This window comes from Taurulus bubalis (genome assembly GCF_910589615.1).
Source record: "Taurulus bubalis genome assembly, chromosome: 5".
Lineage (NCBI taxonomy): Eukaryota > Metazoa > Chordata > Actinopteri > Perciformes > Cottidae > Taurulus > Taurulus bubalis.
This window is the reverse complement of record NC_136593.1, coordinates 24,651,601-24,676,915: the sequence shown is the minus strand read 5'-3', so window position 1 is coordinate 24,676,915 and position 25,315 is coordinate 24,651,601. Positions and strand designations below refer to the sequence as shown.

The window sequence follows — 25,315 nt, the reverse complement described above, 5'->3', positions numbered from 1 at the left end:
CATACCAATAAAGTTGATTTTATTTATAAAGTCTGCTTTCCCTCTGGTTTGACTAGAAGCTCATCCACACTGTAGCCTTTTATCCCGAACGTTTCACTTCAGCTTCGTCCTCACAGTCAGTCTGCTACATCTAAACCATGAACTTAATAGAATGAGCAATAAATAAAGCACATGCTCCAAATGAATACAATTCCCAGTGAGCTCCTGTTGAGGACCAGGCAGGTGGTATGGGTAAGTAGTGTATGGTTAAAGGGAAAGTTCATCCCGGAGTCTAAAAATACAAATCAGTGTAACGCAGGAACTATGGGTGACAGAAAACCTGTTCCTACATGAAACTGCTCACAATAAGGTATATGGGTTATCTTGAGCAATCCGGGCATGATTTCTGGAAAGAGACATTGCTGTTGAATTTTTCAAATAAAAAAACAAAATATTTTTATATATATATTTTTGGCACTTCAAGTTGAGTAGCATCAAGTCCCATTAAACTCACACGCAAACAATCTAGATTGACAGGTAAGAGGAGAAATAATATACTTTATTCATGTTTGGGTGAACTGTCCCGTTAACTGACACTAAGATGCACTATTTGCCCTGAACCCCTGGTGTTGTGATGGCGGACTGCAGGTTTCGTAGGGCTACAGGTCCGTCACCAACCGATCCAGCAGCATGGTTCACTGAGATAGCGCAGCCAACAAAGGGACAATGCTGCCTGACACGTGCACAGTCTGCACACACGGGTGGGATGCCAACATAACCCTGAGTCAACATGATATCCTTGGTCTTAGAATAGCTTGAGTGATGGCCTGTGTGAGGGCTGAAACGGATGACCCTCAAATCTCTGAGCACAATTGACCTAAACGGACTGTCAGTCCTCTATACAGTTGTATGTAACTGTGTGTGAATCAGCACAACCTGCAAAGCAGTGTGACAATGTCAATGGTGAGTAGGTACAACGTATAAGGTCAGGACCAGAATCAAAGACGTCTATGTACTGTGTTGCAGTGATATCTACTGAAATGAGTATGCTAAGCAGCTAGCCTCCTGTAATACCACTTGTACCTTGGAGACATGAGAGGACGAAAAAGTAGAGCTGTCCCGAGGGCTTGTCATTAACACATCCATGGTCCGTAATCCAATAAATAAACTATGAAAGCCTACGCAGCCGTACAGCGCTGCTTTGTGCCACAAACACTCAGATGGCTGATGTACACTATTGGGCTACTACGATAGCAGTGTTATTTTGACTCGCAAAGTTTCACAAGTTTGGTTGAATTTAGCATTTTCTTGCTGTTCAAAGGTCATACAATTTTTTGTTTAAACAGATGACTGTAAATTTAGATTGTATGGACCCAGTAGAGGAGGATGAATGTCTTTGGAGCAGGTACTACACATTGACCCTTTACACCATGACCTCTAGCTGCTCAATTTAGAGCCAGAAAAGATAACACAGTTTAATATAGACTCAAGGTCCCTTTCATTTAATGATTGATTTTTATTGAGCCAAAGAAGATTACACATAAAGAATGTTGATGTGTCAATGCTCATTTCCATTTATATTAAAATGCAATACAGAATACAATTATTTTTATAATTGTATTTCTTAAAATTTTGCATGACATGTATATTCACAGATATGAACCAGATGATATAGAATGCATTTTGAGATTTTAACAGTATAAAAAATAAGCTAATTAAATAAAAACATATACAAAATAGATTTGTTTGAATTAAATGAATGAATGAATATATACTTTATTAATCCCCAAGGGGAATTTTTTTTGTCGTCATCACTAGCGCCTTACAATTGACAAGTGAAGATACAACACACAAGATAAATGATCAATATATAAAGAAGCAACAGGGATGAAAGATATATACAAATTAAAATAAAGTCATATATATATATATATATATATATATATATATATATATATATATTTATTTATTTAAATATACACAATAAAATAGAATAGAATACAACTAACTGGAGAATATATTTATATTTACAGCCCCAGAGTGTATTCAAATTAAGTAAATTGGATAAACAGTAGAAAGTGCAAAATGCAAGTATGTATGGTACAGTGATGAATTAGTCCACAGAGGAACTAGCAAGCGGTGACTTGTTATAAAGCCGTATTGCTGCCGGCAGGAATGTTCTCCTGTAACGGTCCTTATTGCAGCGGAGCGTGAGGAATCTCTTAGAGAAAGTGCTCCTCTGGCCCTGCAGTAGGTGGTAGAGAGGGTGGAGAGGGTTGTCCAATATGGACAAAAGTTTCTTCAGCGTCCTTCTCTCCACCACCTGCTCCAGAAACTCCTGCTTGCAGCCGATGATGGAGCAGGCCTTCTTAACCAGTTTGTTAAGTCTGTTGGTGTCACCGGCTCCAATGCTGCTCCCCCAGCAGACAATAGCGAAGTACAGGGCGCTGGCCACAACCGACTGGTAGAACATCTCCAACATCTTGCTACACACATTGAAGGATCGAAGCTTCCTCAGGAAAAAGAGTCGACTCATCCCCTTCTTGTACACAGCATTGACGTTGACCTTCCAGTTCAGTCGGCTGTCAATGGCAACACCCAGGTACCTGTACTCCACTGTGTCCACGTCCTCTCCCAGAACACTCAGAGGACTAGGAGCTGTTGTCTTCCTCCTGAAGTCGACCACCATCTCTCTGGTCTTAGCCACGTTCAGAAGCAGGTGATTCTCGCCGGCCCACTTCACAAAGTCACTCACCACTGCCCTGTACTCCTCCTCCCGTCCATCCCTAATACACCCGACCACTGCAGGGTCATCAGAGAACTTCTGCAGATGGCATAACTCCGTGTTAAACTGCGACAGGCAGCCGCTGGCACAGCGCCATCATGGGGAAAGTACATGTGTATGTACTAAATAAAGGGAAATAAGATGAATGTACATCAAAGAACAGGAACATTTCTTGTTTAACATCATTCTAGTAACTTTGGAATTTGAACTGTACTTCAATTTAAATGGTGACTGCTTTAATGCAAAGGCAGACTGGGTGACACAAGGACTTCATTGTGGTCGGTTAGGGATCAATTCCAGTTGTTTAGCCTGTTAAGGTTTCTTCTCCTACACCTCACTTTGACAGAGGTTAGGGTTCTCTTTACTCGTTCAAGTCTATTTGGTAGATGAAAGATTGGACAACAGTTTCTCTGCAGAGATGAAGCGCTTTTACTTTAAAGATCCTTTCTGACATTAATGCCTCCAGAGAAAGGTTGCTTTGTGTCGGCCCGTTTGACGTAGTATGAACCCCCCAGGTGCACACCGTACCAATTTAATTAGGGTTTAAAAGGTGAATTGCAGAAAGTCAAATCAAAGTGACAAAAGTTTTTTTTTCTGACTTTTATAGAAAGAGGGATTTGACTTGAAAGGTTGCCAGGGATACCAGAGGCAACACACACTGAGTGGAGCTGCTGGCTCTTTGCCAAGCCCTCCACCGTGTCAACCAAGCAGCCTTTGAGTCCCATATAGAGAACAAACAGCAGAGGAGGAAGTGATCAAATCCTGGTTTGAACTTTGAGCTTTTTTCAAATACGTTGATTAAACACGTATACGTTGATTATACACAGATATTTGTTTTATTGTTTTTACGTTTGTGTTTGACGTATTACAAATATGTATGTAATCATGAGTTTGTGTTGTTGTTTTCTTGCTTTCCCGCTGAATTTAAGCATATTTTAATTTCTAAACTCTGCGGAGGAAAAGAAAAAGGATTCCCTCAGTAGCGGCAAGCCGAAGAGGGGCGGGGTGAGGCCGGTAACGGGGCCGGTCTGAAGACCGCTTGCCCGCCGTTGTGAGGCCGGTAACGGCCCCCGGTCGCACCAGGGTCCTGTCCTTTGCTGTACTTAGGTACAGCAATGCTTTGAGCTAAATGCTAACATGCTCTCAATGACAACTACCATTCTGATGTTTGGCAGGTAGAACTTGTACCATGTCCACCATCTTTGTTTTGCATGTTAGCATGCTATTTGCTAATTAGCTGTAAACACAAAGCACAGATCTGCGACTGATGGGAATGTCATTAGTTCTGCAGGTATTTGATCATAAGTAGAGGAGTTGGACAACATATAATTTGACCTGATGGCAGCACAATAAGAAAGGTCACGTCTAAAACCACACTCATGGCTCTGATTGGTCCAGATGCAAACGCATTACTTGAAACTTGATGGATTTCTGTTTGACATGTGATCCTACGATTCTCATGTGATCCGGTAAACGTGAATGTACGTATATTTCATTGCATTCCGTCCAATAGTTGTTGATATGTTTCAAGAGAATACATTTTTAACAGTTTACTCGTCCTGATGAGCTTTACCATCACACAAACCTGACACACCGGTAGGACATACAGCCAAGACTTTAAGAGTTCAGGTGACGACAACTGTAGTCCAGCATGATGGTAGAGGGGTTGTTAATGATGGACACATCGGCTTGTGCATTACATTACAATACATGATCACACCATTGTAAACACTGATGGAGAAATGGGGAAGTTATAATTCACACCTTTATCATTTCAAGTTCAAATGTAATTTAATTCAACTTCCTTCATCTTTTTATTTTATTTAGTGGGATTGGAAACTATCAGTAGAGTTCAAATTTGTATTGTTTATCATTTCATTTTTAAATTTTCACCCCTCAGAAATGTGCCTACCACAATTTATAGTCTATATAACTTGATTTCAGTTGGTTAATTAAGAAGAGTCTCTGTTGTAGTTTGCTATACGTTTATTTTATCCACACAATAGCATGTTAGATGTTCATACTTAATGTTCTTCCCTACAAAATGTTACCCGCTATACACTGGGCGACTTTGTGCTCTATTGTTCAAACTCCACATTGGCTTCTATGTGGAACAACAGAGGACTGCTGGGAGGAGAGTGGAAACGTTTGGAGGAATTTCTCCAGCGGAGAACAGCTGTTGTCACCAGGTGGGTGACTTTTGTAGTTCTGGGGCTGTTTCCTCAGCATGCGTCCATGGCACACTTTGGGTCAAAGCTGTCGACTGAAAGTGTGGTTTCACTGTGGGACTAAATTGTTTCCTCTAAGGCAGAGCAGAAAAGTATGTTTATATGCAAACAAACATATGACTAAGAACCGAACACTCTTCATTGTCTCGACCAAGTGAGAGATAACTTGGGTGAAACAAAAAAGTTTCTTGAGTAATTGTAAGAACCCTTACTCCTAACATTTCAGATACATTCATACTTTTCACACAATTCGTAGTCATACAGTACCCTGCTTCACCTTCTCATAACAACATAAACACAGCAGCCTCATCACCTGCATCATCATTACATTTAAAGCACAAAAACCACACACAGTATAACCCAAACTGTGTCAGCGTTGCAAACTGGACCACATCGTTCCGCCTTTCCCTATAAAGACACTTGGTCATGTTACTGTTCATCTCCAGCCCTGTGCTCCGCTGCACTGTTCCCAAGTCTCAGGATGTGAAAACTGATCAACGTGTTCGCCGTCCTGCTCTAAACAGCCGCCGTGGTAATGTTTTCATTCGCACCGTTGGCGGTGGCTGCCGTGCCTGAAGGGGCCCCGTTGGCTGGTGTGTGCGGGGTGACCTTTGCCAGTCGGTGCTCCTTGCTGTGGGTGCAGCTGCGGGCGCAGAGCTGGCAGGAGGCGCAGGCCGAGTTGCAGCAGGGCAAGAAGCGGCAGACGCTGACTCGCCAAAGGAACCAGCCGGGCGACCAGCAGCACCAGCAGAGCACCACGCCGCCGGCCACCACACCCAGGATGATGTAGAGAACCAGCAGGGACAGGGAGGCAGGGGAGTCTAGGGATCATACAAAAATACACTTTATTCACATGGCAGCCTTATTTGATTTAAGTTATAATGCAGGTGGGAAACAGTTATATAACTTGTATGTTTTTAACCAAACTACTACTATTTGTGGCTCTCACTATGGGTTGAGCTCTTCAGTCTGTACACTGTCCCCCCAGAGCTGCAACAGACTGAGGAGGCTCACACACCACTCACTACTGAAACTATGTTGTATCCGCCAGAAACCAAATCCTCCTGATGCTCCTCTCCTCTGTGTTGGCCTGACTCTGGCTTCCTGTCTGCCTTCCTACTGCCTCAATCAAAAATAGTCCCCCAACAAATGCACTTTTACTCCTAGGTGAGAAAAGTTAGATAAAACTGCATTTAGATTTACATCTTTACATCTTTAGAAGGGACTAGTGGGTTTGGAGATGATAGTCACAGGTCTCACAGTGTTTATTACCACAGATCCCAAACAATCAGGAAGTATTCAGATGTAGACTAACAAATAGTGGTTCTATTGGGGGTTGAGTGGTCTATTTAGTCTGGTGGCTGGTGAAACACAAATTAAATAAATGCTGAACCAAAGAATTATAATAATAATAATAATAATTATAATAAATGTTTTTATTTGTCAACATGTGTAACTTTAACATCGAGGACATGAATCAGTTCAAATACATTTTAGAAAGGCAAATAAAGAATGGATTCTGCTGGCAGAGGCCCTCTGATGTAGTAGAGCAAACACTGTTTATCAAACCACAGAAATAAATCTTCTTCGACTGCCATGGGACATTACAGACAAACACCAGTAAGCACTGCATCATGGGTTTTATTGTTATAAAAGAATCTGCACCAGACCTGGAGAGAGGTGATGTTTTCAGTTGTGTGTTTGACTGTGTGACTGAGTGAGTGTGCACCTCTGTGTCTGTCCACAGCTAATCCCGCATTCTGCTGCATGCTCAAAGCCCTCTCATGGTTGCAGTGACTCACACTTTCTCAGAAGACCTTTTACGATCTGTTTTATACTGCCACTGCCTGCTGACCCCTCATTCACCACTCTTAAATGGCCATCTGCGTGTGGCAGAAACAGTTTGCACACTGTGATGGTTTTGGACAGTGTGTTTGCCTAACAGCTAACAGAACTACCAGACTCAGCTTGATGAGTTTACCTTTGTGTCTTGGTACGATTGTATGAAGGGTATTATACAAGGACTTCAAGCGCATTGCTTGTATAACGATAATTTTACAGCGGTCGTCATTACAGAAACACCTGGCTGAGATCAGGGGGTTCAATTATAAAACAGTGCATACACTAAATACAGTAAATGTTTTGGACTAAAACAATTATAAAACCTTGCGTATGCTGTCCAGTGAGCTATTTCATTTCATAAATCTGAAATCAACCTGTAAATTTGAGCAGCTGGCTCATTCTCACATGCCTCTACATGCCCACAACCATAAATGATCAATGCAAAGCACCTATGAAATAAATTACAAATCAAACAATTGTGTTCATGTACTGATTTTACTGACACTATTATTACTACTACTACTACTACTACTACTACTACTACTACTACTACCACTACTTTATACTTCTATGGCACTACCATATATCTCAGAGGCAAAGACTGCAGCGTGACAACGTAACGTGACAACGCAACATGACAACGCAACGTGACAACGCAACGTGACAAGGCAACATGACAACGCAACGTGACAACGCAACGTGACAACGCAACGTGACAACGCAACGTGACAACACAACAACGTAACGTGACAACGCAACGTGACAACGCAACGTGACAACGCAACATGACAACATAACATAACAGCCGTAACAACGCAATAACAATACAAAAATAACCACGCTACGTATTTTTCATATGTAATGCTAAGTAACAAGCGTAACAATGTTATTTCATAAGCATAAATTCAACATTTACCTTTGACCCAGCCACTACTCCTCCTATCCATCCTCAGTGGACCTTCTCTCTTGTTATACCCATTATGAAAACAAATACCTTTGAATAACCATTCCTCGATATACTACAATAACTCTGACCAATGCAAAAACTTAGACATTCATCCATATCCATGGTTTTCAGAAACATACAATGCAAAATGTTTCCTTAAAAACAGCTGTGTGACCTCGGCCTTAGTGTTGTCACCACCACCAATCAAAGAGATGTCTAGATAATGAAAATCAGGAATTTATTCTACAACTACAGTAACTATGAGCTTCTAAATTACAACAATCCAACATTTTGGGAAATACAACTCGTTATGCCATCTTATTATGCCATTAAAACCCTTTTTGCCCAATTCAGAGATACAGGTCCAACTTCCAAGTTGAAAGTTAACAAACTAGCAAACCTCTCTAATCGTCTTGACAAAGATGTTGAGGTTGACTGTAGCTGTCATTTAAGTTACTCATGGAGTCAATGAACCATACATATTGATATGCCTGGGGCCCACTGACTGTTCAGATGTCCAGTATTTACACTACTAGAAAATGAAAGAAATTCAACCACAGCTGCCGGATCTGTTCATCCAGCCTGTGGTCCCTCACGGTGGGCTGACCAGGGTGCATTGAAACAGTTCTCAGCTAGTAAACAGCTAGAAATTTGCACAGTAGGCTAATGTGAATCCCCTTCTCCCTCTCTCAATGGAACAGTCAGAACGGAAGAATAGCTGTTTTCTTTGGCCAGACTTGGCCGGGCCTTAAAAGCAATCAGAGGCTGACAGGTGGGCCCAGACAGTCCGTGTTTGCACCTCTGACGCTGGAAACAGACCACTCAAAAGGCTGCTCCCTGCCGTGAGAATCCATCACCATTTATTGGTTTACGAGGCTTTAGTGAAATTAACGACTCAATAGTCACCTCCATTAGTTTTATGCCCAGTCATCAGGACACTTTGCATCCAAATGGGCACTTAGTTCATTTGTCTACCAACCAACCGACTGCAGGACATAAGCTTGGTGCGTTACACCTTGATAGATTCCAGCCGGTGGAGAGTGTTTCTACCAGTTGAATTAATAGACATCTACTGTGTCAAAGCTGCGACTCACCTGTTACAGACTCATGACTGGGACCGCTGTCTGGCACGCCACAGTTTTTATGAGTAGGAATCGGCACTGTGGGCGGATTCACAAAAGGTGGGGGTGGGGTTGCTATTGGCGGCGGAGGGTCAGGCGGTAAAAGCTGACCTGCTGATGAAGGACAGATTGGGGTCAGATTTTATCTGTGGGAAAAGATGTTGTTGAACCGTATAGATCAACTAATACATTTTAAGTTGTAATAAAATCTTTACATATCAGCATCACAAATGTCACCTCATCACTTAACTGACCTTTACAACCTGTGGTCAAGTTTTCCTCCAGGTCACTTGCATCCCCACAGTTGTCAATGCCTTTATCGTCACACACCAGACTGAGAGGGATACACTTCCCATTTCTGCAGGTGAAATAGGGCTCATTGCTGCAATCTGATTGGTTGAAACCTGAAGAGTATAGATAACAATGAAGTTACTTAAAGTACTTAATACTTAAGTTATTTAACCCTTTCACAGTGTGCTTTCAATTCGTCTTCATCTTCATCATCATACAACTTTAATTGTAACATTGTGTACACTTTATTTTACACTTCATCATTTTATATTTATTTGTACACAAATTATTCAGTGTTCAGTTGTATTTCTCTCCGACCCTCTGGCCAAAAATAATTTTAAAAAATCACTGAACTTGCTATTTTTGCGTTTTCTTAATTGACTGCCCATGATGACTTACATAACAAAATTAAATAATAATAATTTAAGATACAGCTCAGCATCAATTAATTATTTACATAAATCTGTAATGAACATTGTGTTAAAATGTGTTCATATACAAATGTTTGATAGTTTAGAGCTTATAAGGGTATGTAACAATTTGATAAAAGTTTATATCGTATAAGTTGTTGCAGTAATTTTAGGTTTTATGCCATTTATTAAACAGATTTGGTGCAAAATGTTGACAGCTCAAGAATTGATAAATCAATCCCTCCAAAAATGCCTCCAAAATATCACATGACCAAGACATGACACCAAGACCTCGAGGAACAGCATAGAGGAACCCAGGCTGTGATTTGGTATCTAAAAATGTTGACATTTAGAAATTTCTGAAGAATCTTATTTCATACACCATTTTTAGAATAGGTACATATTTGTACCGCATGCAAAATAAACTACATGTTCTTTCCGAAACGGCATGTGATGATCATAAAGTGTCCGTGTCTGTAAAGGGGAGACTGGTGGTTAGAACCTTAATTCACATATCTTTAGGTGTTGAAATCAAATCATTTTCTCTCCCTGTAAGCTAGTACCAACCAATTTCAACCAATAGTATAATAACATCCATCCATATATCTGCACTTTAATTGACTTGACTTTAAGATCAAACACCTAAAAATAGCTCAAAATCAATAACACCAAGGCAAATTCCTATTACGTGAAAACCTATTTTTCGATAAACTGGGGTCTAAAGTTTCCTGCTATGTTACCAGTTCACTTAAACTGGCTACAGACACAATTTGATGGAAGACAAGTAGCTATTGTATGGTATAAGAGAGATAATACACTCCAAGATTAGATAAAATAACGAACCTCTTCTATTATTTTCTGATTTCAGAATCTCTGGATCATTATACCATCATATTATAGTATGAATGTAGTCTAAGCATCTGTCGGACGGATGGACGTGTCTGTGTCTTTCTCACCCAGTCTGAAGGACGTGAAGTCCCCCACAAAGTCGACGCGGGGCTGAGTCCCCCGGGTCACCAGCCTCAGAGTCAGGTAGTTCCCTGTGGACAACACCGGCCGGGGCGGGCTCTTCCCACAAAGAGGGGGCCCGAGGGGAGGCGAGTTCCGGTCCCGTCCATCATAGAACTGAACGTATGAGCCGGCGTGACACGGGTCCCCAGAGCTTTCACCAGAGGTGGGCTCCAGTCTGGGGTTGAGAGGGCCGGAGCCACGAGGGGACTCTGGAAAGAAAGGGGCCGGACTCAGAGGGGCCACTCGGAGCAGACTGTAGACCAGGAAGAAGCGGAAGTGGAACTGGACCTTGTCCTTAGGGGAGCTGGCCTGCATTGTGAGGTGGCAGTCAGTCGCCATCGTCACAAAGTAGTACTTCTTGGATTCCTGGTGCGAGTTGACGATCATGCCGTCTCCACGGATCGTCTGGCCACAGAAGTCCACCACGTTCACTGACAAGACAAAACCACATGAGCCAGGTACCACAGAGACAAGCGGTCAAATCATGAAATGAGTCCAACTCTAAACAGACAGCTTTAAAAAAACATATGGGATATTACTGATCACAAAAGGAATTGAGTCTTTTGGAGTCTCATGCTGTTTTTAAGATTACTCATCTTAGTTGTTATGAAAAGAAAACTGTCCGATGTGTAAAGATAACATTGACATGACATGAAATCATTATCTCAGGAATCTGAGAAACATACACAATCTGAGGCTTATTGATTAACATTTATGGAAGGGAATAAGTTTGCTAAGGCTTTGTAGTGAACTGCATTTCATTTTTCATTTTTATTTTCATCTTTTATTTTTGAGCGGTTTTGTTATTAAGTTTCTTTTCATCCAAGGGATTTTTGTACTATTGTATGCCAACAAGTATGACAGCAAAAAGTGCCTGAAGTGTATGTTTTATTATGGAATTCAATAAATAAATATATATATTTAAAAAAAGGATGGGTTCAGTCAGTGGGATGTCACTATTCTTCCACTGTAAACCACCACTGTCGCAAAACCACCTTCATTTGCATTTACAAATATGAAACAGATAATATAAAAGATACATGATTGCATTTTGAGAACAATATCAAATAAAACGTAAAGCAAAAGGGAAAAGACAAATCTTAAGAATAAAATATTTGACAAAGATACAATAATGTAGATACTAAAATAAAGGAGACATGAATAAATTAAATCTAATTATAGGAGAGTCTGAGAGTGTTTGTGCATCAAAACAAACAATTGTTTGTTTTGATGTAGAAACTCACAGACACAAAGTAAACCTGGTCAGCTAAATCATCCAGGCTGGACCGTGATGGCAGATGGGTGGACAGATCCGGCCCCAGCAGCCCCCCACCACCCACTGCCTCTGGGCCACAAGCCAAATAATGAGAAAATTTACGACCACCCCCGGAGTTTATTAGCTCCGTTTCCCTGGGAGACAACTAGATCCTCCTGCACTGACCTCCAGGAATGTCCCAAAGCCCGGGAGCCCCTGTTGGTGGGAAACAGCTCATCCTCTCTGCACCGCACAAGTAAATACAAAGCCTCGGGGGACACTGTCCAAAAACATGGAGGACCAGAGGACACCTAGTCCCCAGTAATGTTTTTTGCAGGCTGAAAATCCAACTCTTTAAAAAGGTGTCATTGTAAATGGAGTACGTTTCAGAGAGCATAGCCAGAGGGTGAAGGTGTGTATGACACACTATAGTGAGAAATGTGTCTGAGACAGCATTGTGTGGAAAAGGGCAGCAGCCTCACGGTCCATCATGTGTTATCCCAACACTGGTGACTCAACACAGGCTAGTATTCAATCACTTCCATGAAATGGATTCAGTCCTCTGTGGACCTACACTTTAGAATCAGTGAATCAGCATGAAAATAACAGCGGGCTTTTATCATGTCATACTGAATTCCATATCATATATATATCATGAAAGGTGTATTTAAAAAAAAATAATGTATATCAAAGGCTGCTGCGGCACCCAGGGAGCAACTTGGAGTTCAGGGTCTCACTCAAAGACAGGAGGAGCCGGGGATCGAACCGCCAACTCTGTCCCCTGATCCACAGCTTCCCCTGCACACATTTGTACTTGCATATCGACAAAAACACATGGCTGTTGTACACCGTTGTGTTCTGTATATCTAGAGTTCTTCTCATTTCCTGATTTTGTATCCTCTTGATTCCTTTCCTTGCTCTTCAAGATGCATTTTAAGAACTGTGATGTCCTTCAGGGTGGAGCGCTGAGGTCGTCTCTGGGTCTCAAGCCAGAGGATCAAGGAAATGAGAACGATCCCCGGGTTTGGTTTTCAGGAAGCTACGAGCACCACCTGACGCATCTAAAATTCTCAAAATTCAAAATTCAAAATTCTAAAGCAGTGAAGACTTTTCCATCTGCTTTTAAAGAAAGTAATCCCAGACAAAAACATATTTTGGGCTATTGTTAGAGTTGTCTTCAACTAAAAAATCTTCAGTAGCTCTTATACCAAACTTTATAGTTTCATTCCTCTATATTCTGATGGTTTTTACAGACGGGTGTGTTCAGATATCATTCTTATGGACAACATGTTGTTCCTAAAAACATGCTTTCAGTATTTTATAATTCATGGAGTGACACATAGAGATATCTGTAATTCCTTTCTGTAAAAACGTCAGAATCTAATATGTCAACAAAATGTAACAATAATTCCGAACCTGGCTTAATCTAATGTTCACATTTATGTTCTGGAAACCTATGGAAATGATCATATTATCATATTTAGCATATTTTATAAGATAATGCCTCATTTTTAGATCTAAATATAACAAAACCATGAATTACAAAAAAAATAAAGAATAGTCTTCATGTGAGTAATCGGCTGGGAAAGTTTCATGGCGATTAAGACGTCTAAACTCTTGTACTGCATCACAAAACAATGCAAAGCCAGAACGCGAGCTCTGAAAGATCAGAAACAATGTGTGTGATGTGTGGAATAAATCTTTAGCATCACAGAAACAATACTTAAGTCAACGTTAGTAGCTTCTTTATTCTATTGGTCAAGAGACAGAGATGGGCTACGACCTGTGCCACTCTCCCCGCCATCACAGCGTTACGCACGGACTAAAAGGAGTATCGTGCTCGTGCGTCACCTTTCAACACGGTGCCAACGTCATCCATCCGTGAGTGAGAAGTGTGTCTGATGTCTTACCGGTCTCGATGGCCGAGCTGTGGAGGTCCATGCAGCCGAGCAGGACGAGCAGCCTGAGCAGCCGCCGCCGGCAGCTCTGCGCCTCCATCATCACCGGGCTGAGGCACGAGTGCGCGCGGAGGAGAGGAGAGCTCACAGAGGCACCGGACTCATTACCGCTGCTCGTCAGCGCGTCGGACGCGGCGGTTCGTGAAGGAATCGATCCGGTGTGTGGAATCTATCCGTGGGTTGAGGCCAGCCGCGCTGCTCTCCATCATAACAGCCTCCTCTTCTGGCTTTTATTCCAGTTGAACCTCCTCTCGGTCCAGTCGTCTCCACGACAACGCCCAACCAATCAGCTGTCAAGCCAGGCATAAACAAAAGTTCCCCCTCCTGATTTAGACTTCCACAATATTGTCCATGATTAGTGCCCTGTATGCTCCTTCTTCCTCGTGACTGTTATTTTTCTATCAGTGACGCGTTAAAAGTTCCACTGTGTGTAGCATTCATGGATAGTATTATGTTTTCTCTCTGGAAACTGAACCCTATATTTCTGTTATCGTTCATGTCTCCACCATGGATGACAACGACATATTTATGACCGTTCTCAGTGGCGCGTGAAGCAAATAAAAAGTTAGACTTCTAACAGATGAAATGATCCCCAGATCTTCATCTATCTTCTGCATCAATGGGCCCTGAGAACCAGAGCACTGGATTCCTTTAGCCCCGCCTCCAGCCCTCAGGTCCAGCCTCGTTCTCATTTGCATGAATGGAGGAAGGAAAACAACCCTGGATTTAGCTAGTAGTGCATTTTACAACTTTTAACACCACATTATTTAAATAAGGGCTATTTAAGTGTTTCTACTGATAAGTTGATTAACCTAGAAATCTGCTTATTGACAGATGTCTCTGTCCCAATGTAAGTCAATGGAGAAAAGGTGTTTTTGGACCCCATGGCATCACGTGACTGACCTTGAAGTTGTAATTTCACTGTTTGGACCCCGTTCCCCTCACTTCCATCTTTTCCTTGCGTCTTAGTCCTCCAGCAGTGCATGGAGAGAAACCATGCGAGGTGATAGGACACGAGGAAATATGTTTTAAGAAACATGAGACGTCCTTTCCTCTAAAGCAGGGGTCTCAAACTCAATTTGACTTGGGGTCACCGCTGGTATTGTGATCTCATCGGAGGGCCACACAGAAAGCACCATATTTTTGAAAGTTTACTTATTTATTTACTTTTACGTTCATAACATATTTTGTCATACTTAACATAAAAAGGCAACCAGCAGTTTCTATAGATTTTTATAACAGTGCAAATACTTGTTTTAAACAACAACAAACAAATGCAATCCCTGAATTTGTACTTTATTCTATTTCTTGCCAGACACCTGGCAGCGCTTCTGATCACACAGCTGAGCCACATCGACCCTGATCCAGGTCACAGTGGAAACCCTGATCCAGGTCACAGTGGAAACCCTGATCAAGGTCACAGTGGAAACCCTGATCCAGGTCATAGTAGAAACCCTGATCCAGGTCACAGTGAAACCCTGATCCAGGTCATAGTAGAAACCCTGATCCAGGTCACAGTGGAAACCCTGATCCAGGTCATAGTAGAAACCCTGATCCAGGTCACAGTGGAAACCCTGATCCAGGTCACAGTGGAAACCCTGATCCAGGTCACAGTGGAAACCCTGATCCAGGTCACAGTGAAACCCTGATCAAGGTCACAGTGGAAACCCTGAGTACAGCTTCAAGATGGGAATAACTAAGCCTGGACCGGTACTTGCATTTATTAAAGTTTATAGTCGAGAAAGGTTTCTCACAGATATGTGCTTCCAAAAAGGCACATTTACCCGACTGATCACTTTTGTCTGCTCAGGGAAGGATGGAGGCAATTCTCTCATAAATGGTCCAGTCATGTCTGGTTTCCTGAATTTAGCGTTTAGATCACTGTTTCACTGCAAGTCAATAAGTTCCATTTGCAACATTCTCAGGACACTCTCCACATCCGCTGAGAAGGGGTCTGCAAACAGCTGGAAAGTGTCACGGCGTGCCTTGAAGTCAGCAAAACGCAGATCAAACTCCTGCAGTAGGTTTTCAATAGCAGAGGCATATTCCTCACCACTGAAGGCTGTGCCCTCATCCACAAGAGATCTGCATGGTGTGAAATGGCTGAGATTTTTCATGGAGAAGGCTTTTCACATTTTCATAAGTTGCCAGGTATGTTACACATACAAGTAATTTGTCTTGACGGGTGGTGCATACATTGGATAAACAACAACAATCAACACAGTGCAATAGGAACATATTAAAAGAATTACAATTACAATAGAATAAAAAATATAAAATAAAGTCCACTAGGAAAGCAAGGTCTATTACCCATCTTTGATCATCAAATTCAGAAACATCCATTCTGCCATCTTCCATGAATTTCTTTATGAAAAAGACTTTGCTGAGACGCGAGTCCTTTCTGAAGCTGCGAGGCTCGTTTTTTTGAGTTTGAGACCCATGCTCTAAAGCAGGGGTCTTCAACGTGTTTCAGGCCCAGGACCCCCAAACTAATAGAGAGATGGAGCAGGGTTATAGTATATATATTGTACTACAATTGTGTTTTATATTAAACTGGACCTATATAACATACCTTGTTATTGTGCAATCAATACTACAATGTAAAACATCACAGCCCTGTTTAGTGATGTCCATTTACTTCTTCTCTTAAACTCAAAGAGCTCTGACAAGTTTTAGATTGTGTACTTAACTGTTGAAGCTAAACTTACATTTCATTTGTGTTGACTTTTTTTTAGATTTGTTAGAGATAATTTAACTTGGGTCTTTAAGTTAGTGGGTTAGTTTTAGGGAAACCGTCTTTCTTAAACCATGTCCAGGTTGAAGCCTGGTCATAATCTAATATATAAATACTGCAGATAAGTGAGGAAGCCCATTTCCGTCCAGAAAAGAAAAAAATAAGATGAAAATGTAACTGTGATAATATAAATATTCCCATGGTAAATCATAATTATGAGATAGAAAGTCGACATTCAAGGACATTGTTGGGCTGTCTCGGCTGACCTGCCGCTTCAATGTCGCATCCCCCAACAGAGCCATGGACTGGAGGACCGGGGCGGTGGTTCCCATCTTCAAAAAGAGGAACAGGTGTTCAAGATTAACTGTTTTTTTAATTAACTGGTTTTGTTCGCATTCGTGAGGCAGCTGTGTGTAGGTGTGGCCTTCAGGGCCCATTTTGACTAACTAGGACAGGGGTCAGCAACCTTTCATATCCAAAGAGCCATTTTGCCTTTTTTTTCACCAAAAAAAATGTGTCTGGAGCCGCAAACGCTATTTGATATCACGGCTTATAAAGTTTTATACATAGTCATATTATATGTACAAAAAACTATAGTTTGTTGTATTTCTGAAATTATAGACCAAGAATAAAGAAAATTTTTGACATTGTATTGCTATTTTACCTGTTTATAACTATCAAACTCTTATGAAGAGGAGAAAAAAAAATAGTCATGTGTCGGCTACATTAAGGTCCATTAAAAATACAACTAGGCAGACCTTGAGTCTGTATATGTGGTTCATGTGGTGGAGGGTTTGCCCTGTAATCACAAGGTACTGGGTTCAATACCTTGCTCTTCAAGTGAGGTTTCCATTTTAAAACGCATATCTTTTGCTACGTTACACTGAGCGTCCTCACTACAGATTTTTAGAGCACCGCAAACGGAGAAGGACGGATCCGTTTTTACTAACGGACTTCTCAGTGTCTCACGAGCTGTCACACAACCAGCAGCACTATTGCAGTTTGGAGACTGGATCCACTTCCTGAAAGTCTATTTACTTTGCTCAGTTTGCTGCAGCAGTTGAGAAATCGCTCTTCTTCTTCATCTGCAGCTTGATACTTTCCAGCAGATGCTGTGTGCTTGTTCTGGAAGAGTCTTTCAACATGACATGTTTTGTTGTTTGCTCATTTCTCGCCACATATCAAGCAGACAGGTCAGCAGCATCGTTGGCAGTGAAAGCAAATGAATATGTCCACGCAGAATTAAACTACTTTTCTCCTTGACTTTTTTATTTTTTTATTTAACCGCTCTGTGAATCATGAGTAGCCAGCTGCAGGGGAAGCTGCTTGACAGTGACGTGACAGGATGTGATGCACATTTTAGTTATAGAAATATTTAAACATTTATTTTTATTTTCAGTGACCCAATATCACCTCAAACTCCAAGATAAGAGGAATTCCCTTTGAAAGATTTTCCACAAAAAATAAATCAAAAATGAATAAAATAAAAACATTATTATTTTTTTGTCAAAGCCTCAGGGAGTTAGATGGGCTAAAGAGCCGCATGTGGCTCCAGAGCCGCGGGTTGCCGACCCCTGGTCTAGCTGTTTCTCCCTGTTTCCAGTGTTTACGCTAAGCTAATCACAGCTACTTAAATCAGAATACAGTGTGCTAATTCTCAAGTATCTATCTGCATGTGTGAGCCACTATCAAACAACGTCTTCGTTGATGCTTTCATGTAAAGTACCAGTCATAAAGGTCATGAACTACATAGAAATCCCTGTCTTGTGGTCGCAGGCGAGGCAGATAGGATGAATGAATTCATTGTTGGTTGACTGCAGATGAGGGGTGGCTGTGAAGAACTTCCTCCACTCAAAGTAACGTGCGTACTCCTCGCCATTCATGTCCAGCAGAAAGTCTGCCAGGGACTTTGCATCAGGGAAATCATTTATGTGAATGAAGGCGTCGCCGGGAAGGAACTGCTCGTAGTTTTCTCTTGGCAGACCCAAAACTACAGGAACTGTCCCCGCCTCGAGGGGCCCGTTAACCTTTTCTGTGATGTAGTCTCTGTGGATTGAGTTCTCAAATGAGAGGTAAAACTTACAGCTAGCCATGGTTGAATAATATTCATCATAACTCAAAAAGTGCCCTCCATAGGTTTTACCAAAGACGTGGATCTTGATGTGTTTGGACAGTTCTTGATAATATCTTTCTCTTTCAGCTGTTCCAGTTTCAGGGGCTTTGTTACTGACAATCCAGCACACTAGTTTGTCTTTCTTGGGCTGAACAAAGTCATCTTTCATTTCTGTCTGTCTGATAGTGAGCTCATTCCTCACGATGATGTCAGCATCTCTTCTGTAGCTCAGTGTTAAGTTGAACAGGTGGTCCAGATCCGGTATCTTCGCTGTGTTCGTTGGCGATTCCACATGGAACCAAATCCACTTCTGAAAAGCTTGAAGGGGGTCCTGCGGTATGTTTTTTAAATGCCAGTCTATATCTCTGTGGAAGAAAATGACTCCCTGTGCTTTGCTGTAGAGGGATCTATCATCTGTCAGAACTAGGGATGGGTATCGTTTGGATTTTTCCGATACTGGTGCTAAACCGATACTTTTAAAACGATACCGGTGCCTAAACGGTGCCTGAACCGATACTTTTTTATTGCCAAGACATTTTTTTTTTTCAAATTGAACAATATTATGGACTGTTTAAAGTATGCTATAGATATAAATAAATAAGTACATACAAAACACTTGACTTCAAACTGCAGCTTCAAACCTTTTAACTTCAAACTATAAAAATATATATTTAAAAAAAGAACAGTAACGGGATTCAAACTCATATCATTGGGTGGAAAAGGATCACAGGTCAGTGGCATTACCACTACACCAGGATAGACATAATAGATTTTTTTGTGGATTTATAATCAAATCATCTATAACACAGTCAGCAGTCACATTTAAACGGCAGAGAGCTAACAGATCAACTTGCGACCAACTGCGACTCCATGGAGCATGTTGACGTGACCTGCGGAGCGCTTTACAATATCGCTGCTTTCTCAAACTAATAGACAGCTGTTTAATATCAGACCATTCAAAACGTCTTTGTAGAACTACAAATTAATGAGGCAGATCTTTGTGGTGTTGTTATGAGGTGAAAATACACAATGTGGACAATAACGCAAAGGAGGGAACAAGAAAAGCAGAGCCATAAAATTAAGAATTCAACCAGCCAAGAACACAGATGTAAAACAGTTGAGTTCACTTGAATTTAATAAGGGACACCTAAACCATGTGAATATATGACAAAGTCAATGTGGTCAAACACATTATGATGTGTATCATAAATTATATATGGTCATAAGTGTATGAATACCCAAACATTACACCCATATGTGATCGTTTACCATCTGTTCAAAGATGGGCATTGGCCATATTAAGTTTGTCATATTCACATATTAAGTGGTATAAATCACAGCCTTACAACAAACAAGAATGAAAAAAAAATGAACTCTTTGTATCAAATATTATTCGTTCACCTTGAGTGTGCACCATGTTTACATATTGTGTTGTGATAATGTATTTCTCTTATTAAACCGGACGTGTTGGAACCGGTGCCATATTGGCACCGGTTCTCGGTACCCAACCCTAATTCTGATGGAGCGGCTTTCTGCAGCACTCATTTAGGATTGCGACAGCATTATCACGAAAAGTTATCCATCTTCATCACGAAAATATCACTTGTTTACGGCGACAAAAATACAATATAAAATGATGGTTCTGTCAAGAGTCGAACGCTGTAACCATTTATTATTTTCAATATGTTTTTTGTTTTTGATTTAACTATCCGGTTGAGTGTGTGAATTTGATCTTAATTAGTCATTTTTATTTCGTGGTATTTCCTCAATCTGTTTCTGCGGTAATGACCTCTCACGTGTCCTCTTCTGCGCCTCCTAGGCTTCCGTAGTCCCCTTTACTCTTTACAATTAGATATTATGCATTGCTGAAGGTAAATTGTGTGGAAAATTATGTCGCACTATTTGGTTATATTCTCCAAAAATGTAACCGGTTATGTTACACACGGTTATGGTCGCTAATACGATCACGGTGTCCAGCTGTTGCGTGTCATTTAGACCGTGAACATGAATGTTTTGTGGCTTTTTGATTGAGCCTCGTGGCGCCATTTGCATTACATCGCACCGCCACTACATAGTTATATTTTCTCAGTGTAATTCTGTGTTTTTTTCGTGTTTAGGAAGCGGGTGTGCAGAAGAGTGAGAGACCAGAAACCACTGTGTTTTATTTTCGTCTCCAGGTATGTGTTTTCTTTTTTTTTAATGTTATAATTTTCGCCACTAGCTCTTGCAGTTGCTTATTTTGTCCACTTGGTGTTGCTGTTTCCCCTTGTATATTACGATTCATGGTTTTGGAAATAATGGTTATAATTTAAGTTTAATGTACATGTTAAAGTCTAGAGACAATGATACTGTGCATTGCTGAGGGAAGCGGATGTGCAGAGAGACCAGAAGACAATGTGTGTGTTTTATTGTCGTCTGCAGGAGAAAATAAATACGGGAAAATCATCGTTGACTTCTTAGTGTAACACTCACTCGTGGCAGAATATGATATTTTGGGAATTCTTTTAGTTGGTGTTTAAAATCCTCTGTTGTTGGGCAGTAGCTGGCAGTAAGTTTTTGTTTCGTATTTGTTTGAGATGTTCTCTCTCCTCTCCCCTCCAGTTTCGACCTCGTGGCACACAGAGGAGGACCGGCGTCCGTCCATCGACCGGTCCATCCTGCCCACAGCGCCGCACTCGGCTCGTGAGCCCAACGTGGACCGGTCCCGACTGCCCCGCAGCCCACCTTACACGGCCTTCCTGGGAAACCTGCCCTATGATGTCAGTGAGGAATCCATCAAAGACTTCTTCCATGGCTTGGCACACATATACATACATATAAATAATATATATATATATATATATATATATTAGGGCTGGGCAAAGTTGAAAAAAATTAACTGATTAATCGCATGATTCTTCTGCGATTAATCGCATTATGCGCCAAATTCAATAATGAAGTAAATCCTAGTGTATTGCACGCTTTTATTTTAAAGTAATGTTATCAGAACAATATAGCAGGCACTCTGGAGCAACAGCAAGTTAACAACAGTATATAAATCAAAAATATATGCTAGGTAAGAAAAAAAAGATGTATTTTATTTTTGTGATATGACTGGTCATTCAATTAAATATTGTATTTATTTTCAGATGTTAGACTATTTTATTTTAATGTAAAACAGCTTAATATCATGCTGAAAAAGAAACATTTGTCTTTTATCAGGGAACAACATAAACAGTCTGTTCAGTAGTAAGGGTCCCTGTGAGGGACAAGCCACTCCTTCTTTTGTCCATGTTCAGTTTGTTGCTTACCTTTTTTAAAGATGTATGTTAAAGAACAGAAATTGATTAACTTCATACAAAAGCAATCAGTGCTTTTGATCTTGTTCAGTTTTTCTTACTCTGTGAGAAAAGTCCAGTCTGTGTTGGCTTGAACAAGTGCACTGAAGTCTGGTTGAATGAGGTGGAGATGTTAAGGACAGCTGACGGGTAACTCAGCAGCGCGATTAATGTTCACTCTGGACGCGGAGAGCGAGGCTCCTGTGAGGCTGAGCGCTCTGTGAGGCGGAGCGGCTCGCGGCAGCACCTGCTGAGCAGTGAGCACAGACACTACAGAACAATACGTGCGTCAGTCTGTTGGCAACAAGCCGGTCTGTGAGGCTGTAGAAGCACGCGCGCACATACGCAAATCGCCTTCAAAGTAAAAGCAGTGCCGTTGTATTCCATTTCTGGCGTGCATCTTTTTTATTTTTTGATTGACCTCACGCGGGCCGGACTGGGAGAGCCGTAAGATGCCCAGGTCTGAACTACGCCGTCTGGGAGAGATTTAAAGTGCAGCACCTGTGTGCAGCAGCATTAAGCCCCTCCCAATGCAAAAAAAAAGTGTTGACGCATGATCAAATAATTAACGGCGTTAATAGTTTGCTGCGTTAATGCGTTTTTAACGCTTCAACTCTTTGGCAAGGGAACAAACAGTGAAACAGTCTTTGTTGCTCTTTGCAGGCAGGAGCCTTAAATGATGACCTGAACATCCTGTGAAACTAGTTTGTTTAGTCCACATTAAATTTCATCTGTAATTTAAATATTTATCTCTGAAGTATTTTCCCAGTTCACCCAACCGACACGTCTTGAACTGACACGGTAACTCCGGCTTGCTTGTTATGCTTTGTGACTCTTTTGCGGTGTCATTATTATTAATGTTTATACAAGCAATGTGTATAAGATTTTTTTTTTTTTTTTACAAGAGCACTGTAAAATAATTTCAGTTAAAAGCATTATGTTAAGAAAAATGGCAAAAGTATCAATTGAATTAAAGAAGTAAAAGTTATTTGTAGCCAGACCAGGTCCATTAAAATAATATATTTGCTGTAAGTCAATGTAATTATTGATGCATTCACTTCATCACTTTAATGTTGCTGCTGTTAAAGGTGGATTTAATTTGAACTACTTTAATTATGTATTACTTGATAATAAATAATTATTCATTAGTTGATTTATATTTTGTATTAAGAATTAGAATCTTAAAAGTAACCTAATTATATTGTTAAATAAATGTAGTGATGTTATAAATACAATATTTCCGTTATAGATGTATAAAATGAAAATACTCCAGTGAAGTACAAGCAACTCAAACTAATCCAAAGTGCTGAAGTAGCCTAGTATATCTGAAACTCAAATACATTTGTTTATTTTAGGGTAAAGGAAAACATGCATGACAAACATTTCCACTTCCTCAATTCCAAAGTCGATCAATTTCTTCCATATTTTTAATTTGCACACTGCTCTCGCTGTCTCCTGATCTTGTGTGGGTGAACTGCTGGTCCCAGATCAGTGCATTCTGTTTTCACATGTGGTTCTGTCCCCACCTTCACCAGATCAATGCGGTGCGTCTGCCTCGAGAGCCCAGTAACCAGAGAGGCTGAAGGGCTTTGGTTATGCTGAGTTTGATGATGTGGACTCTCTCCTGAGGTGAGAAGATGCAACAGTAACCTGGTTTTATATTGGTTGCTTTTTTATTTAACTACAGGGTTCTTACGGTCATGGAAAACCTGGTAAAAGTTCTTGAAAATAAATTAAATCCCAAACGTTTTGGAAAAGTCATGGAAATGTGTTATATTCATGTGTTCATAATGTTCATTTATGCTGAGTTTGAAATAATTAATATGCTTTTAAAAGAAAGATGCTCAAAATATAAGCAGGCATACACACAGGCATCAATATAAATGTTTATTCATTTAATCAAACTATTGTCTCATTCATTTGTGTCATTGAAGGTATACTGTATCCTTTTGAATTCTCATTTTTGGTATAAATACTACATTTTCTCACTTTTTCATGTATACACCGAGATTTCACTAAATGTTTGGTCATGGAAATCCATTGGTCAAAATGTATATGAACCCTGTTGAGTTATCTTTGGAAAACTGCTAAGCTATTTGCGAAGCAAGTACCAAACACTGACGCTGTACCTTCATTTTTGTAAAATTAAACCATTTCACTGATTTGATCTTCTCAGGGGTGAAGGAACGATTGCTGATCGGCTGAAGGTCTCACCGTTTGGATTCCGCAGGATATTGAACTTCATTAAGGATGAGTATGGAAATCCACCTATTATCATCACAGAAGTTATTCATAGTGGCTACTACTATGAAAAATACCTCAACCAGGTGCTTAAGAGTATCAAACCACAACTTGCATGGTATGTTTTAAGAGAGACCATTGACAATATCTCATGTAATGTATCTCTGAGAAATGATTGCAGTGGATTGGATCATAGCAATCTTGCCGTTTTCGCAGAATAATTGTCATGTTCAAACCAAGATACCGAATATCTTTTACTTAAGAATCTCAAGTGTATTTGCAATCCTAAAGGTTTTCATTTACTCCTCCTTGCTCACTTGCTAGTTAACGTGGATATCCGGGGTTACACAGCGTGGTCCCTGATGGACAACCTAGAGTGGGCCACACGATTTGGGCTTTTCTGCGTCAATCACTCGGACCCCAAATTGCCTCGAGTGGCCAAGACTTCTGTTACACTCTACTCCCATCATCAACTGCAAAGGATTCCAGACCCCATGCATGCTTGAACACCGTGCCTGAAGGTAAATTGATGCAACCAGTAGCTTTTTTTTTTAAAGCTCACCAATTAAAATGTAATTCGTGCAAAAACCTAAGTAAAAGAAAACAATAAGTTGTATGAGGGATAAACCCTTTACATGGGTATTTTACTGTATATACAGAGGACAAATAATCCCATAAAATGCAGCAAGGCCGAGATCCTCCCCGTGGCACTGCAGTGGCAGGTTTCAGTCAGGTGTCGGGACAGTGGCAAGCAAACGGCACTCGTTCGACACCCGTCAAGAAGCCCAAGCTGAGTGGGTGGAGTAGGGCTGCACGATTATGGCCAAAATCCTAATCCCTACTATTTTGATCAATATTGAGATCACTATTATTTATCACGATGATTCATTCATTTTAGGGACATCTTTTTATTCCGCTTTCACGTTTAAATGAACACTGCTTCCACTTCCATTGTTGTGCTACATTCCAGCTAATATACAAATCTTTGCATCAGACTGGTCCTTATCACAGTGCATCTCTTAGAAGAAAAATATTAATAAAATAGTGTAAACACTTTTTACACAAAATTAAATCAACAGAGCAC

The 25,315-nt window shown here is 40.7% G+C and overlaps 1 protein-coding gene and 1 pseudogene across 2 annotated transcripts; both read right to left on the bottom strand.

Annotated features, from left to right (window-relative positions):
- Positions 1–5,508: 5,508 nt before the first annotated feature.
- Positions 5,509–13,869, bottom strand: ldlrad2 (low density lipoprotein receptor class A domain containing 2; the record flags this gene model as incomplete). Its single annotated transcript, XM_079218179.1, has 5 exons — positions 5,509–5,813; positions 8,875–9,015; positions 9,156–9,305; positions 10,559–11,044; positions 13,779–13,869. 5 exons carry the CDS (start codon positions 13,867–13,869, stop codon positions 5,509–5,511), a joined length of 1,173 nt encoding a protein of 390 aa, XP_079074305.1.
- Positions 13,870–18,273: 4,404 nt separating this feature from the next.
- On the bottom strand, positions 18,274–20,090 carry LOC306737105 (4-galactosyl-N-acetylglucosaminide 3-alpha-L-fucosyltransferase 9-like; annotated as a pseudogene). The gene is made up of 2 exons: positions 20,075–20,090; positions 18,274–19,096 (listed from the first exon to the last, which is right to left on the bottom strand). The product of its transcript is annotated as a 4-galactosyl-N-acetylglucosaminide 3-alpha-L-fucosyltransferase 9-like (transcript).
- Between the last annotated feature and the right edge of the window lie 5,225 nt (positions 20,091–25,315).